At 50.4% G+C, this 14,701-nt stretch overlaps 6 protein-coding genes across 6 annotated transcripts; 2 read left to right on the top strand and 4 right to left on the bottom strand.

Moving 5' to 3' along the window:
- Positions 1-15: 15 nt before the first annotated feature.
- On the bottom strand, positions 16-1,697 carry COCSADRAFT_33431 (uncharacterized protein). Its single transcript, XM_007697357.1, has 2 exons — positions 1,425-1,697; positions 16-1,360 (listed from the first exon to the last, which is right to left on the bottom strand). Exons 1-2 carry the CDS (start codon positions 1,441-1,443, stop codon positions 306-308), a joined length of 1,074 nt encoding a protein of 357 aa, XP_007695547.1. The 5' UTR covers positions 1,444-1,697; the 3' UTR covers positions 16-305.
- Positions 1,698-2,329: 632 nt separating this feature from the next.
- Positions 2,330-4,489, bottom strand: COCSADRAFT_33430 (uncharacterized protein). The gene is made up of 4 exons (XM_007697356.1): positions 3,940-4,489; positions 3,185-3,883; positions 2,784-3,131; positions 2,330-2,725 (listed from the first exon to the last, which is right to left on the bottom strand). Exons 1-4 carry the CDS (start codon positions 4,181-4,183, stop codon positions 2,640-2,642), a joined length of 1,377 nt encoding a protein of 458 aa, XP_007695546.1. The 5' UTR covers positions 4,184-4,489; the 3' UTR covers positions 2,330-2,639.
- A 1,494-nt stretch (positions 4,490-5,983) lies between these two features.
- COCSADRAFT_350149 (uncharacterized protein) lies at positions 5,984-6,899 on the bottom strand (the record flags this gene model as incomplete). Its single annotated transcript, XM_007697922.1, has 2 exons — positions 6,337-6,899; positions 5,984-6,278 (listed from the first exon to the last, which is right to left on the bottom strand). Exons 1-2 carry the CDS (start codon positions 6,792-6,794, stop codon positions 5,984-5,986), a joined length of 753 nt encoding a protein of 250 aa, XP_007696112.1. The 5' UTR covers positions 6,795-6,899.
- Positions 6,900-7,901: 1,002 nt separating this feature from the next.
- On the top strand, positions 7,902-10,829 carry COCSADRAFT_178342 (uncharacterized protein). The gene is made up of 2 exons (XM_007697921.1): positions 7,902-8,609; positions 8,663-10,829. The coding sequence occupies exons 1-2, from the start codon at positions 8,185-8,187 to the stop codon at positions 10,509-10,511; spliced, it is 2,274 nt and encodes a 757-aa protein (XP_007696111.1). The 5' UTR covers positions 7,902-8,184; the 3' UTR covers positions 10,512-10,829.
- COCSADRAFT_33428 (uncharacterized protein) lies at positions 10,816-12,978 on the top strand. Its single transcript, XM_007697355.1, has 2 exons — positions 10,816-11,602; positions 11,784-12,978. The coding sequence occupies exons 1-2, from the start codon at positions 11,270-11,272 to the stop codon at positions 12,849-12,851; spliced, it is 1,401 nt and encodes a 466-aa protein (XP_007695545.1). The 5' UTR covers positions 10,816-11,269; the 3' UTR covers positions 12,852-12,978.
- A 789-nt stretch (positions 12,979-13,767) lies between these two features.
- COCSADRAFT_273640 (uncharacterized protein) lies at positions 13,768-14,157 on the bottom strand. The gene has a single exon (XM_007697920.1). The coding sequence runs from the start codon at positions 14,048-14,050 to the stop codon at positions 13,799-13,801; it is 252 nt and encodes an 83-aa protein (XP_007696110.1). The 5' UTR covers positions 14,051-14,157; the 3' UTR covers positions 13,768-13,798.
- Positions 14,158-14,701: the final 544 nt, after the last annotated feature.

The raw sequence follows: 14,701 nt of genomic DNA, 5'->3' as shown, positions 1-14,701 counted from the left end.
AGTAGTAGAGGTGTTTGGTGTTTATACAATTTGATTTGCTATATACGTATGTACAGGTGTAGTGGAAATGTGACAGTGGTGGCTGATCGCGCATAAAGCGAACCATCATGATTCAAGGCGAAAAGAGAGATAAGAGGAAACAAGTGTTCTATTACGAACACGTGTAAAACATCCGTCTACTTATAGCAACCATAACCATATGCCATACATGACAATGAAAAAAAAACGCCTCAATTTGCTCCCTCCGCCTCTAATACTTCAAAAAAGTCCCAACGGAAGGAGGAGGCGCGAGTAAAACCATAAATCTATACATTCCAGAGTACGTTCCTCTGATCCCGAGCATTGACCCAGACATACTCGGTACACCGAGGATTCGACTTGGTCTTGCCCAGCGTAACGGCAAAAAGATTGATTTCCATCCACACGGGGCGCATGCCCATGCGCTCCAGACGCTCCCACCAGCTGCGGAAGCGCCCGAAATCGATGCTGCCGCCGCCGACCTGGTTGTCGGTGGAAACACCGTCTCCCAAGTGCAACTCGATCATGACCTGGCCAATTGGCAGCACCGATTTTCCAGATGCGGATTTCACATTGTCGAAGGCATCCATCATGGTGTCTAGCGCATCGTACTCACTACCCTCGACATCGATTTTCAAAATGTCAATGTAGGTGTGGTTGTTCTGCTTCATGAGAGACGGGAGAGTCCAGAAGGGCGGACTAGCATCATGCGCGTCTTCCTTTCCGAGCCCGACCTTCTTGAAAAAAGTGCGGTGACGGTGTTTCGGTGCAATCTGCGGGCCCCAGGCGTCGACTGAGAAGTCGTAGCCCCAGATGCGGGCGCTGGGCACGCGCTCGAGCATTTCTGCTTCAAACGAAGATTCGCCGTTGATGCCGAAACTGTACATTACGAGGCCGTCTTGGGCGTTGGAGAGGGAGGACTCTTCAGATGCGGAGGCTTTGACCGCGGGAAGCCCTTCGTAGACGCTCATGCCGCAGACCCATTTTCCGCCGTCGCCCATGCGGCCTACGCGCTGGATGTCGTGGGGACAGGTCCAGGTTGGGGGGAAAAAATCCCAGATTGTGAATGGGTATTTCAAAAAGTCCATTGGGAAGAAGGGAATCTTTGGGTTATCCGGGTGGGATTTTGCCATTTGCTCTCGCTGGTCGAGACTCGCTTTCCACGATTTCTCGGAGAGAGCAGATCGGTCTTTTATCCATGCTCGGAGCAGTGAGGAGGATTGCGATGAGCCTGTTGATGGCAGGACAGGCAGGTAAGGAAGGAGAGCCGTGCCAGCGGATTCTTCGTTGTGGAAAATAACAATGAGGAAGACGACGACAAATATGCCCGCAAATATACGTGCTGGTGGCTCATGTCAGATTTGGGGGGCTTGGGAAGAAGCATCTTAAAGCAACATATGACATACCTCCGAAAGACCTAAACATTGTGGCGGTTGTACAAAAAAAAGAACGATGTCCAAATATCTAGATGAGAGAGAAAGAACAATCGTGACATGTACATAAACCTCCGAGTTGAATCGGTGGAGGTTCTATTCGCGTCAAGCGTACGTGGGTAGCGACGGGAAGGAGCGGAGAAGGGTGAGGAGAGTATGTGAATGTAGGTGAAAAGGAAAAGAGAAAAGAGTAAGAAAGAAAAAAGACAGATGATGAACGAGAAAAAAGGGAGGGTTAGAGCCAAATGGCCCGAGAGCCCGCCTCGCATGCAGATGTTATCATGGTCAAACAGGGCCTTTCAATCTGTCTGGATTCCCTGACATGGATCGCCGTGTATGGGACACGTGCCAAGCATTGCCGCCGAAACACCCAACAGCGGGACCCAAGCTGGCAACGAGTGTTACGCGTACATTGGACTCGCCAAGCACTGACCTTCGTATCAAAAGACACTTGCTCGACCTGTCCATTGCCCCCGGTTTTAGTCGGATCATGGACACTTGTGCTTATCGAGCAAGACGACACCATTAGGCGCCCCTCCTGACCATGGCATACGAGCTGACTGCGGAGTAACAGCTACATGCGGCTACACCTGCACCATTGGATCCTGGGGTACCGACGTTGGCTTCGCGCGCAAACTAATGTGATCGCGGCTCGACTAGCCGCGGGAGACGTTTTGCGATTGCGATGGTGGTAGGCAGGTCGTGTACCAAGGGTGGGTCTCTTGGCCATCAGCCGCCACCGGCGTCGTTTCACCCTTAGCTGGGGAGTCTGCCTCCCTGAACATGCTTTCACATTGGGGGCCACGAAGAGGCCCTATCGTGCAGACCTCAAGATTGCGCATACAAGTCTGGTTCCAAGTCGTGTAGGGTATGCCATGTGAGAGCTAACAATGATATCATATGATCTACCTGGTTATCTACATGTGCATACGTACTCAACTGATTGCGATGACCAAAGAAAAACAAAACAAGTGGGTATTGTGGATGGTGATGTGCATATACGGTGCTATTTACAGAAAGCAACCCATACTTAGTAATAACAACAAAATAGTGTTTACATAGCCTCGGCGCTATGCTGTAGAGCTGACATGTTACCAAAGTTCTAATGAACAAAGAGTTTGTGGGCCATCCCCTATGAGCGCAGCGTGCGCGTCTGATGTCTAGAGTTTCACGAGCATAACAAAAAAATCAGGCCAATGTCTTGTGAACGAAGATGGCAGCCACAATAAGCAGCACACTGCATGTGGTGAATACTGTGTCCCGATGCGCCTCACCTATATGCATGTATTAGCTTTTGTGCTTATTTTGGACGGCAATGGGGACAATGCATACCTTCCTTTGTGGTGCTGAGCGCTAGCACGACAAATACGTTGAGCGGAATGCGAAGAATACCGTAGATGCTGGCTCGTGAGCCATCTTCAATGAGCTTGCTCTTGAGCGAGCCCATGGCCGGGTAGTAGATTCCGCAGCAGAGCTCAAAGATGCAGAAGCACCATAGTGTAAGGCGTTCGTCGCGGAAGTGCCCGGGGATAAAGAAACAAACGGAAGAAACAGCGAGAATGCCAACGAGCATCTTCTGCGCGGGTACTGGGTTTGCCGATGTGGAGACGTGTTTGTGAAGGAGAGAGCCAAGCATCATGGAGCACATGAGGATAGCGAAAATGAGACCGAAAGGCAGTTCTGCTTCATGTCAGACGTAGAGTCAGAGATAGTGGCATTGGAGGCTTGCTTACCGTCTGTCGAGCCGGATAGTTGGTGGCTGAGCTTCAATGCAGGAAATTTGAAAAAGATGAATAAGAAAAGTGATCCTTCAAAGAAACCCGATACCAGCGCGAGAATCATAATGTTGCGGTCACGTAGAATTGTTCGCAGAGCAGAGGTTGAGGAAGGCGCCGGCACCGCCTCTTCTTGCTGAAGAAGACCTTCTGTTTCAGACGCCCTTCGACTGCTGGATCCATAGTTCTCGCCCCAGTACGACGAGATGGCTAGGAAGGACAGGGCCAAGCATGCAATGGAAGCCATGAAGGGGGTCTTGGCCGTGCCCGTTTTGGTGACAGCCCATTCAGCAAAGATGCCAGAGGCAATGGCAACCAAAGTGTTTGAAGTAGTCATGGTGCTGAAGATGGCACTCAAGTGAGGCTCACCATCTTGCAGCATAAGTTGGTTGAACTCGGCGACGAGCCAGCTCTCGAAGACGCTCCAGAGGATCGTTCCGCAAAGACCGCCGAGTATACGACCAAAGAATAGAATGTAGATGTTGTTGGTAAGGAGCGTAGCACACGAGAGGGAGTAAATGGCGCAGTATCCAAGACAGGCTGTCTTTCGGCCATAACGGTCTGCGAGTCCGCCTATAAAGGATGCGGAGATGCCGGCGGAGATGAAGCCTGTGAGGAAGAGGAAGGCGACTGTTTCTTCGGGGAGTCCCTTCTCATCTGCAAAGATGTGTGAGTACGTAGGGGGTAGGAGCTATTCATTCACGTGCATGTACCTTTGTAGATGGGATAGATGTAGGGTCCCTGAAGCCAATCCGCGGCGTTAACAAGCAGATAGATTGGGAAGAAGCGCTTCTTCAGCTTGCTCAAGCCGTCCATATCGGGCTCGTGGGACTCCACTCCATCTTTCTTATCCGAGACGGCTGCCTCGGTGTTTGCTTTGCGGGAGCGGTGGGTTTGGTAGAATGCAAAGAGATTCAGCAATACGGAGCCCGCAAAGGTAGCTCGGTAGAGGTCCATGTTGAATGTGGACTTGTAGTGTTGAAAAGAGCGGAAGTGAATGGGTAAGACGATAAACAAGGTATGTACAGTGAATGGCCAGCAAACACAGAAGGGAAGCAGGACAGAGGACGAGTGGATGAGGTCAGATGGCGCTAATTGCTAATTGGCAGCCTGTCGGCGGAAACGGTTAGCTTCGATGGCTCCGAGGTGCTGCTGGAGCAATACACTTGACACGGGATGCGAGTCTGATGTTAAGTGCCGCCTCACAAGCCGTTTGGTGCACCAGGATAAGCCCTGATTGAGATCAGCCAAGATGGACTGTGCCATAAATGGAGCTGGGCTAACTGGTGTGCTTCAAGTCGACATGCGGGCTGACGGTAGACTTGGCCGGATTGCGCGTCAAAAAGTGGGCGGGCGCGCCTGCACGTTTCCAAAGTGTGGGGCGCACGCTACGCCTCGGAAGGCGAGTGGCCCCGGGGCCGTGCGCGCCTTCTCTATACGCGGGGTGCGCCCCTTGTAGGGCCCCGCCGGCTTGGTGCTTGTTTCGAATCTGGAAGCCTCAGGAATTAATAGCTTTTGTCTCCATACAGTAGACCTGTGTGCGAATGCTGAGCCAGCTGACATGGTCTGCCTGAGCAGATTGTGAGGCAATGGGTACAAACCATCTCCATGCTCGGTGTAAACGCCGGTTCAGATCAAGGAGCGAGTCCGGCTACACCAATGACGGGCTGGTCGAGATGATGAAGCGGGAATCCAACAACATGCGAGTTACCAGTAGTGCCATGCGAGTGATCGACATTACAGCAATTAAGGCGACGTTGGTAATTCCAGAAACATGTGTAAAGATTCGATGCCGTTTGCTGTATTCCCAGGTATAGCCATGTCACGATACCCGTGTGTATGTGTAGTGTAGTTCACATGTCATCTGTATTCCGTTTCGCTGTCGTGGTTTCGCATCGCTGATTCAGAGTGCAGCATGAACGCATATCGGAGGTCGGGTCGCAGCGATTGCTGGCATGGCGAGATGGTATGTTTTTCTGGTCGTCTACTGCAGTCATGGTGTTGAGAAATCATTCTTTCCACGGTAAACAAATCCACACCAGGCACGCCAAGCCATGACGTAACAGCTGCACTAGCGGCATCTGTCATGCCATGTCTTCCTATACCACACAAATCAACGCCATTTACCTTTGAAAACATTGACTTCCAAAATCGGTGTCGTCTCTCCCATACTCGCGTCAGGAACTGCTACAGCCTCGTAATAGTAAGCACGCAAATGCCTTCATGAGTACCGAGAATACCATTCCTGTCTTGCTTACTATTTTGAACCATCATATCCTTTCCTTTTCTCCCAACTTATCGAGCTATCAGATTTCCCCCAAGCCCTAGTTCTTGTATCGGCACTGAGGTAATACAGAATTCGTTCAGAACTACAAGGCATCGGCTGCCGGTAGGCCAGGCAGTCAGTCGTCATCAAGATTAGTAGCTTCTACATCAGTATATACGAATCACATAAGCACTCAAACCTGACAGCAAACCTGACTCAACCTCCAGTTAATTCAACAGTTCTGATTGGGTAGTATATTTAGTAATGTTTGCTTGGGCACTGTCCATAACTATGTAATCATCGCATGTGCATATCCTAACCCGGGCAGCACCCAATACTATCTATCTGGGTACCTGGGAGCATGGCATCAAGGTGCCTAAATCTTTCGAATCACAAAACTACACACATGCTGCTCAGAAACTTCTTTCTCATGTCCATCGGAGATTCCGCATCATAGACAATCCCCGTTCTTGTGCAGGCGCGCCATTTCTCTATCCTCCCGATGCAGTGTAGGGAACCTTGTTGCTCAGAACGCATGAGTTCTGCTCTATCTCAGAGATCTTCTTCCGACACTTCTGACATGCCAAAGCCTCGCATCCAGGGCACCTGCTGCAGCCGACGCGGGCTTCCATGCAGAACACGCAGTGATCAGCACCGCCGGGCTGCACTCTCCAGGTCGCACTTCGATATTTGCAAGGACGAAGCACACACTCGTGCGATATTTTGACAAAAAGACCATGCTGTAGCCCGCCTTGACCAGGGCTTGGAGGCCTACTCTCATCGACACTGTAAGAGAATTTAGTAAAAGCGCTCAACAAAGTCACTTCATGTGCAATTGACTTACGGAGGATCGCACTCGGGATGTCTGGCATAGTACTCGACCAACAACTGTTGCCATTTCTGGTACGCGGCGCTATTCAGATATTTCCAGCCAGGATCACCGGGCTTTCTGAAGGGCTTCTTCGGCGGAGGACTGGCCCTACGAGCTCTCTCTCGCATCTCAGCTTCATACTGATAAGTGCGAGTGTTACCGAAAGGTTGTTCGTCAGCGCTCGGAGCGGGAGGGTCAATCTGGAGCTTCTTACGCCAGTAGGTCCTATCATACTCCTTGCGGAACTCATCATCCGTCAGCCTGTCGTAGGCTTCACGCTCAGCACGAAAGACGGCCGAGTCGCCAATTCCAGACCTGTCGGGATAATGCTCGATAGTCAAGGCACGAAATGCAGACCTGATCGCCCCGGGTGAGACACCGAGCTGCAGTCCTAGGATAGCATAGTAATCCTGGAATTTCTCTGGCTCCATGCTTGTAAGCTTCTTCTGTTTTTCGGTTGTGCAATTAAAGTGAGGGAAAAGATTTTCCAGATTGGAGAGACAGACAGAAAAGTAGAGTATCTGTTAGAAGATGACCATTTAGCTAAGACATTTGTCCGTCATGAGTGAATGCCTGCCTAGGCAGAAACAGTCATAACGCTACTCTTTTGACAGATGCGTCATTCTTTTCTTGAATGAAAACGTTGGAAAGGCAGGGCTAGATACGGTAGCAGCGGGTTTCATACAAATCTGCTCACGCACTGCGCGCAGATGATGTATTTCCAGTCAAACAATAGCAAAGTGAATCGGAGAAGGTGAAAAGGGCTAACGGAACTAGGATTAGGCATAGTATGTGCAAACAGTCGCGCGGAGTTAAGACTATCATGGTGCCATTGGTGAGTAATGCTGCCTAAAGAGAGTGATTGAACTTTCACTATAGCGTTCCAATAAGCTTGCGATTTCTACTCTCTAATAGACATACCTTAGAAATTGTAGTTAAGTGTTGAAGCAGCGATGATTATAAACTACACTTCATTCTTTCCTTAATTGTCTTATTTGATTCTTTTCCCTGTTTCGAAAAGTAGATTTAGGCTTTGTCGTTTAAGACGACCCACAGCGTTTGCTGGTTACATAGTTGTTTATCAAGACCAATACTTCCTCCAAACAATCCAATTTGTGTAAACAAGAAGCAATTCCGTTATAGTCGCGCCCTAGCCTTCTTGTGGCCTTGGCACAGTATGTGCACAAATGTATCTTTCTTACCTTCTATCAAAGCTGCACCCTGGATGCTTGGTAGATCCATGGTGAAACGATACGTGCCGCTAATCACAACTTCCACGTGGCTACCATTATCCACATTTTCCTTTAGGCACAAAAGAGAGGGTCATCGTGGCACATGTCTGAGGTATCGTACCAATTATAATGATACACAACTACTACTTATCAAGAAGATGATGGTTCTGGAAAGAAAGTCGCGCATCACGAGGCAGGTCTACTCCCGATATGGTTAGCCGGCGCGGGATTTAGCTTCAAACATTGCCTCACGATTCAAAGGGCTGCGGTGAGCCCGTACTTTCTTTTGCTACCTTATCAGCAACCCGCCTATTACCTTCAGTCGTCACCGAGACTACATAGGCATTGCCATTGACCAGGTTCTATATCTTTCCTAAGTGCACTGCACTGTTCTTAGGGCGTTACGAGTCTGACAAACCGCAATACTTGCCCCACCCCCTTCGTATGCTGAATCCTCTATTTCGAGACCAATCAGGATTAGCCACCTGCGTCACACGCAAGTCCAATCATTTTTGAACGCGACCCGCTCAATTACGTGCCGTCTACCGACGTCTCTGTTACTATTACCGGAGGCTGATTGCAGCCTCCCATGTCAGGCCCAACTTCCAGCCCCGATTGGAACAAAAACGGTAGTCCCGTATACGGCACTTTTCCACGAGCATCAATCCACCCCGACGCTCCAACCAGCAACGATGACAGCAACGAGAGTACTGTCGTTCTGTCCAGCAATGGAGACGAGGAGCTCTCACCAACATCTAGACCATCTCCAAAACGCCAACCGTCACGGCACATCGAATTCAGAAAGTACCTGAAGCGACCTTACCAGGAGACGCAGCGCACACTGAGCGATGCGCTAAGATTCGCAAAGAGCAGACAAGAGCAGGAGACTTTGTTGCCTGAAGAAGACTATGCTGGGAGTGATGGATGTTTCAATGGTCAAGGCCAACCAACAGCTGCACCAACGCCCGGTGCAAGTTCCGTCAAGAGCCATCAGACGTACTTTAATATTCATCGGTAAGTTGAAGCACTGTATAGGAAGCCGAAATCCACTGCTGATAGTGGAACAGAATACGAAGACTCATTCTGGCAGTAATTGAGGACCCTTACACGGTGGACCAACTCCGAGAACCACGTATGAATGTCCTCATTGTCAAACCACTTGTTGATCGACTTTACAACGAGGACGACATATCCATTGTCTACTGTTTGCTCGTGAATCGCATGCAATTCTTGCGAGAGCAACAATTTCAGCAGCATCACCAGACCGTCGATCTTACACGTGCCAACCTATGCGAATTGGTCGCGATGAAAATATTGCGGCGACACGACGAAGAGTCTACGGGAAAAGCCGGTCTATTGCTGCTGGCGCAGATCTTAGTGGCGCCATTCCAACCCTTTCAAGGAGCCCCCGAGGAGCGGTGCCCACCACGACATACCTCTGATTACCAAGGCCAGGGCGATAACGATGGCAAGCTCACTGCTTTGGAAGTCGCCATTGTTTCTGAAAGCAAAGTGCTACTCTCAGGTTCTGCGAGCCAGAAAGTCATTGACGCAATCTATCGAGGGCGCATCGTGTATACACCAACTACATTTATGGACATTATTCCAGACCACTACAAGTACAAGCCCATCTCACTTTACGACCCAAGAAAAGCACCTGTACTGAACCAGTATCGGCTCATGGTACCAAGGACGCGCAACATGATCGAAGTCGTTCAGTTCCTCATACTATTGGCCTTGTACTGCTGGTGCATGTCGGCAAGGAAAGATCATTTCCTTACCTGGCCTGAGTTGATCTTTATGGTCTATGCCGCTGGCTGGGTGCTGGATGAGCTGACATCATGTCTCGAACATGGATGGGAAGTTCATACCCAGGAACTGTGGGCTTTTCTAGATGTTACGTTCTCCGCCATATTCATTGTCTACATCGGGATGCGGTTCCACGGCTGGATGACAGGGCAAGACGAGATTGGGCGACAAGCCCTCGATGTCCTTGCCGTAGCCTCGCCTATCCTTTTCCCACGAATCGCGTTCAATCTGATGCCGGATAACATGCTTTTTATCGCCCTCCGAGCCATGGTCAAAGAATTTACGGCACTGAGTCTAATCGCAGTGTGGTGTTTTGGTGGTTTCCTTTTGGCGCTCAAATGGCTGAGCATCAGCAACCCCGAAGTCGGTTATGAAGAATCACCAAATTCAATTACCATTTCCAAGTGGATGTTATGGATCTGGTTTGGTCTCGACGGTACGGGAATCGACGAAGCGCCTGGCTTTCATGAGATCCTCGGCCCTACACTCATGGTCATCTACGCATTTCTTGGTAACACCCTATTCCTGACCGTCTTGGTGTCAATCTTGTCAAACACCTTCTCCAAGATCGCAGCCGATGCGACGGCAGAGATTCAGTTTCGCCGCGCTGTCTTGACCTTTGAAGGTGTCAAGTCGGACTCCCTTTTTGCTTATCGCCCGCCCTTTAACCTTCTCGCCTTTGTAATACTTCTTCCGTTGAAGTTCATCCTCTCACCACGCTGGTTCCATAAGATTAACATAACAGCAATCCGAACCTTGAACTTCCCTATTCTTCTTTTTATCACATACTATGAGCGCCGGTCGCTCTGGAAACCCATCCGCCAACTCAACGTCAATGGTCCCGGACCCTCGAAACGCACCACATTTGGATTCTGGCAGAGCTGGAAACAATTCAGCCCCCACGCTGATTTGCAGGCCGTGTTTGAAGAGGAGCCCCCACAAGACGTAGTGACGCAGATTGAAGAGGAGGATGATCTCGAAGATGCTATTCTCGAGAATAGTTTTGCACCGACAAATGCGGTCGGCACAAGGAGCGTCAGTCCCGGTAGTGCAATGGCGGGAAGAAGGAGAAGGTTGAGTAGTGTATGGCCTGGACCTAACGCATAGGGAAAAGTTTCGTGTTAAGAAGTATGAACATGTATGAGCTTATGAGAGTGGGGCAAGATTGTGATTCGAGTGCTATTCAGGAGTTTTGGCGTGTTTTAATCATGTACTCTAAAGTTACGAGGTCAGCGTTCTTTTATTGAGTCAACCTCGAGCTGGACTTGGTTTTCACAAAAGCGTTCCTCTTTCGCTCTTGCTTTCTCGTACCTGATAGCTTTCGTTGTTACCCGATCTAGTAGAGAGTGGACATCCCCGCACTAACGCAGACAAGAGGTCTCACCACCATCCAAGACTCATCAAATTATCACCATCACCCCGCGCATATCAGAACCGCAATTGCCTCGTCTCAACGTGACTAATTCGAATTATCCAATTCTTCGTTGATTCTTCTCTCTCCCAATTTCCTCGCCCAAGATCCGCGGCCTTGAAAATCCCTCACAGGTTCGCGCGGCCGTGACAACACCGACCGCACTTTGTTTGTCCGACGGGAGAGCTCCAACAATTAAGGCCCCCACGGTAAGAAATCCACAGCAGTAGAGCAAGAGGACAGAAGCGCAAGATTAGATATATATCGTAGAGTCATCTAATTTCGCGTTTTCTTCCCAGAAACTCAGCATTTAGCGTTTCAACTCGCATACCTTGAAGAACAAACCTGTTACTTTCATCCACCCATTTCACTCCATCTCGGTCAACATCCCAAGGCACAAAAGAAGGAAAAGAACGGAAAATTTCTTAGACAAGATTCCTCGTTACAACCCACCATGTTCGACCCATCCTCTCTCCAAAACTACTCCCTCCCCTCTTCCTCGTCGCTCGCCGCCCAGTTCGTCGGCAAAACGCTAAGTGAGTTGCCCACACCAGCCGTAGTGCTAGACCGAGCACTCATCAAGCGCAACTGCAATGCCATGCTCAATGTGTGTAAAGTGCTAGGTGTGGGGTTCCGCGCGCACGTCAAGAGTCATAAGACGGTGGAGTTGTCCAAACTGCAGGTTGGAAAGGAAGGTGCTGCGAACTTTATTGTTAGTACGATTATTGAGGCGGAGAATTTGGCAGAGTTGGTATTGGAGGAGCAGGGGAAGGGGAGGGAGGCTAGTGTAAGTTTGTTTCTTCTTTTGCTATATCCTATTCTTTCTTTTTCGTGGGGATGTTGTGGCCAACATAAACCTGTCTTGGGATATAGAATTTTGGGGTTTTCCTATTACCCAGCGTCTACTCTACACTCATCATTCTTGAATCAAAGAGAAAGGAATTATTTCACTGACGTCACATGTGTAGATCCTCTATGGCGTACCGGTTCCGCAATCGGGGATACCACGCCTGATAGCTCTGGCCGAGAAACTCAAACCGCGATCTGTTAGCCTCATCATCGATAACCAGGATGCATTCCTCAAGCTTGTCCAGCGTCTTGCTGCGTCAGGAATTCAAGTCGAGTTGGGCATCTTTATCAAAATCGACACAGGCTACGAACGCGCAGGCATCAAGACGTCATCTCCATCCTTCCCAACACTCGTCTCAACAATAGTTTCAAAGTCGCAAGAAACAGGATCCAAGTGCTTCTTACAAGGTTTCTACAGCCACTTCGGCCATAGTTACGCTGGATCCTCTGAAGACGATGCAGCCAACGGGTTGATCGAAGAGCTAATCGGGCTCGAGGCAGCGACTAAGGCCGTGCCGGCGAGTTTCGCTGGAGAACTGGTGCTGAGCGTTGGTGCGACGCCGACTGCCACAGCAGCACAGAACATGTTTTCCAGCACTTCCCCACGGGTTCGCGAGTTTCAGACGGTGCTTTCCCGGCTGCAGACACAGCACCTCGTCGAACTGCATGCAGGCGTGTATCCATTGCTTGACTGCCAGCAAGTCGCTACACACGCGCGGCCACCCACCTCTTCGTCTGCTGAACCAACGCCGGCATTCCAGCCGCTCTCCAAGTCCAATATCGGCATCCGCATGCTGCTAGAGGTAACAAGCGTGTACAACGAGCGCGCCAAACCCGAGGCACTCGTCTCAGCCGGTTCCCTCGCCATGGGCCGCGAGCCCTGCAAGTCGTACGCTGGCTGGGGCATCGTAACGCCTGACCTGGGCAACTCATCCGCCAAGCACATCTATGACGAGCAGGCAGGCCGGACGGGCTGGATAGTCGGGCGCATCAGCCAAGAGCATGGCATACTGACCTGGGAAGGCGACAGGGGCGCGTGTAATGAGCTAGTAATTGGGGACAAGGTCATGGTTTGGCCGAACCACGCTTGCGTCGCTGGTGCAGGGTTTGGATGGTATCTTGTGGTTGATTCGGAGGAGCGTGGTGAGACGGTGGTAGATGTTTGGGTCCGATGGCGGGGATGGTAAGTAAGGTAACGGTTTGTAACTACATACAGTGTAGAACTTGCGAAAAAAAGCAAAAGAAAAGTAGATAGAGTGAACTAGTTTTACTACATGTTATTCGGAATATTTTAATATATGCCGCATGTCGCTCATGCGCAACCGTTTTTTGTTTTGCGCTTAGGGCTTCCTTTCCCGTTTAATCCCTGCATCTGTGTGGTTAAGTCATGTCCTTTACTATAGAACCACGGGCACAGACAGCGGCCGACCGGATAGGGGATATCAAGGGTCAGTCCTTTCTTCATCTCACGTGCAGCATGTGACAAAGCCCGTCATCTTACAACGCCCCAAATCATTCCCAGGATTGACTTCATTCATAACGCCTCAGTCAGCAAAGTGCATATTGCTTTGTAAACGGGTGGGGTTGCGCTGACCCTCAGGGGAGAGACGAAGAGAGACCCATGCTGCAGCCAGCGGCAAAGCTGCCATCTTATTCTCTACTACTCGTACAAAACTACCGCAGTAACAGAGGAAATGTCCTAAGTACCTAGCAAGGCAGGTAGGCAGGCCCTTTACCTCATGCACACCGTGTATAATGGCTTCCAAACGTTATTTTCGTTTTCGTTTTCGTTTTCCCTTACCCTCGCATCCCGAAATCCAACTCTATCCTCTCCCTCGGGATGAATCTCATCTCGCGACTTCTAGCGCGGTAAATGACAGAAGAAAAAAAACACTCGCTTTCATGTTGTGTTGGCATGGGGAGTGTCCCGCAACCTAGGGTTCACCTCAAAAGAGAGTTCGTAACCCAAGACCAAGGTGTGCATGCATGCAAAATGTTGACTTTTCTATGTTGCCCTTTAAACGTTTTCAACGGCCTACTTAGAAACGCCTCGCCCGTTACACCAGCCTAGCTAACAACCTACCCTCAACGCTATCCCACTCGCACGCCCCTCCCTAAGCTAAACCCCCCTCAGTCATCGTCCCGCGGCCCGGAAGGTGGGTTGACAGGTGGCATATCCCCCCCCCCTCCCGATAGCCTTGAAACATATTTCACCTCTATTAAGCTTTTTTCTTCCGCTTCTGCTATGAAGGAAGGGTCTGGGGTAAACGAGCAAGTCCGGCGCACCTGCAATGTTAAAAGCGGCGGTAGCCTTGGGCGCCATGGTGCATGGGCATGGGGGGAGAACTAGGTGCAGGGAAGTTGATGCGAGACTGGCACGTGGCATGGTGGAAACGAGGTGATGAGGGGAAGGGGAGGTATGTAAGAGAGACAGAAACGATGTGTTGGCAAGGCAAAAGGGCAAAATAGGGCTCAGTGAGATTTTGCGGTGCGAAGGTTTGAGTGTGTGTTCGCTTGCGTGGATCACGGGTGGACGGGCTGTTTTTTTGTTCTTTGGTTGGCTGGTCACTGCACAAGTCACATTACAGGCAAGTCACGAATGTCTTTTTTGTTCGGTTTCTGGTGCGTTTGCGAAAAAAGGCTTCCAGGAGCCGACAGGCCTAGGGCGCGCCACAGGCCCGTCCCTCGTGCGGACCTGGGCCTGATGACGGTGGAGGAGGAGCGTGTGTATGTGTGTGTGGGCTGGGGTGTTTCAGCTCGTGAGGTTATCCGTGGTGGAGGGCTGCGATCAGCAAGCGACCGGCAGGTCCTCGGCGCCGCCTTTTCAAGAGAGAGAGAAGGCGATAGGAGGAGACATGTATGGGCTGCTCAGGGCGGACGGCAGTGTGGAGATCCAGGCCGTTGCTTATTCGTGTCCCTGGCGTGGTGCTGGCGGCTGCATTGCATCTTCTAGCGTACTTGTTGCAGGTGAGGGGTGAGACGAGGGCAAAAAACAAGCTGGTGTCGGGCGCAGAGAGAGTCTGGATGTTTGTATGGA

The sequence above is a fragment of the Bipolaris sorokiniana genome (genome assembly GCF_000338995.1).
Source record: "Bipolaris sorokiniana ND90Pr unplaced genomic scaffold COCSAscaffold_2, whole genome shotgun sequence".
Taxonomy (NCBI): domain Eukaryota; kingdom Fungi; phylum Ascomycota; class Dothideomycetes; order Pleosporales; family Pleosporaceae; genus Bipolaris; species Bipolaris sorokiniana.
This window is presented reverse-complemented; position numbering and strand designations above follow the sequence as displayed.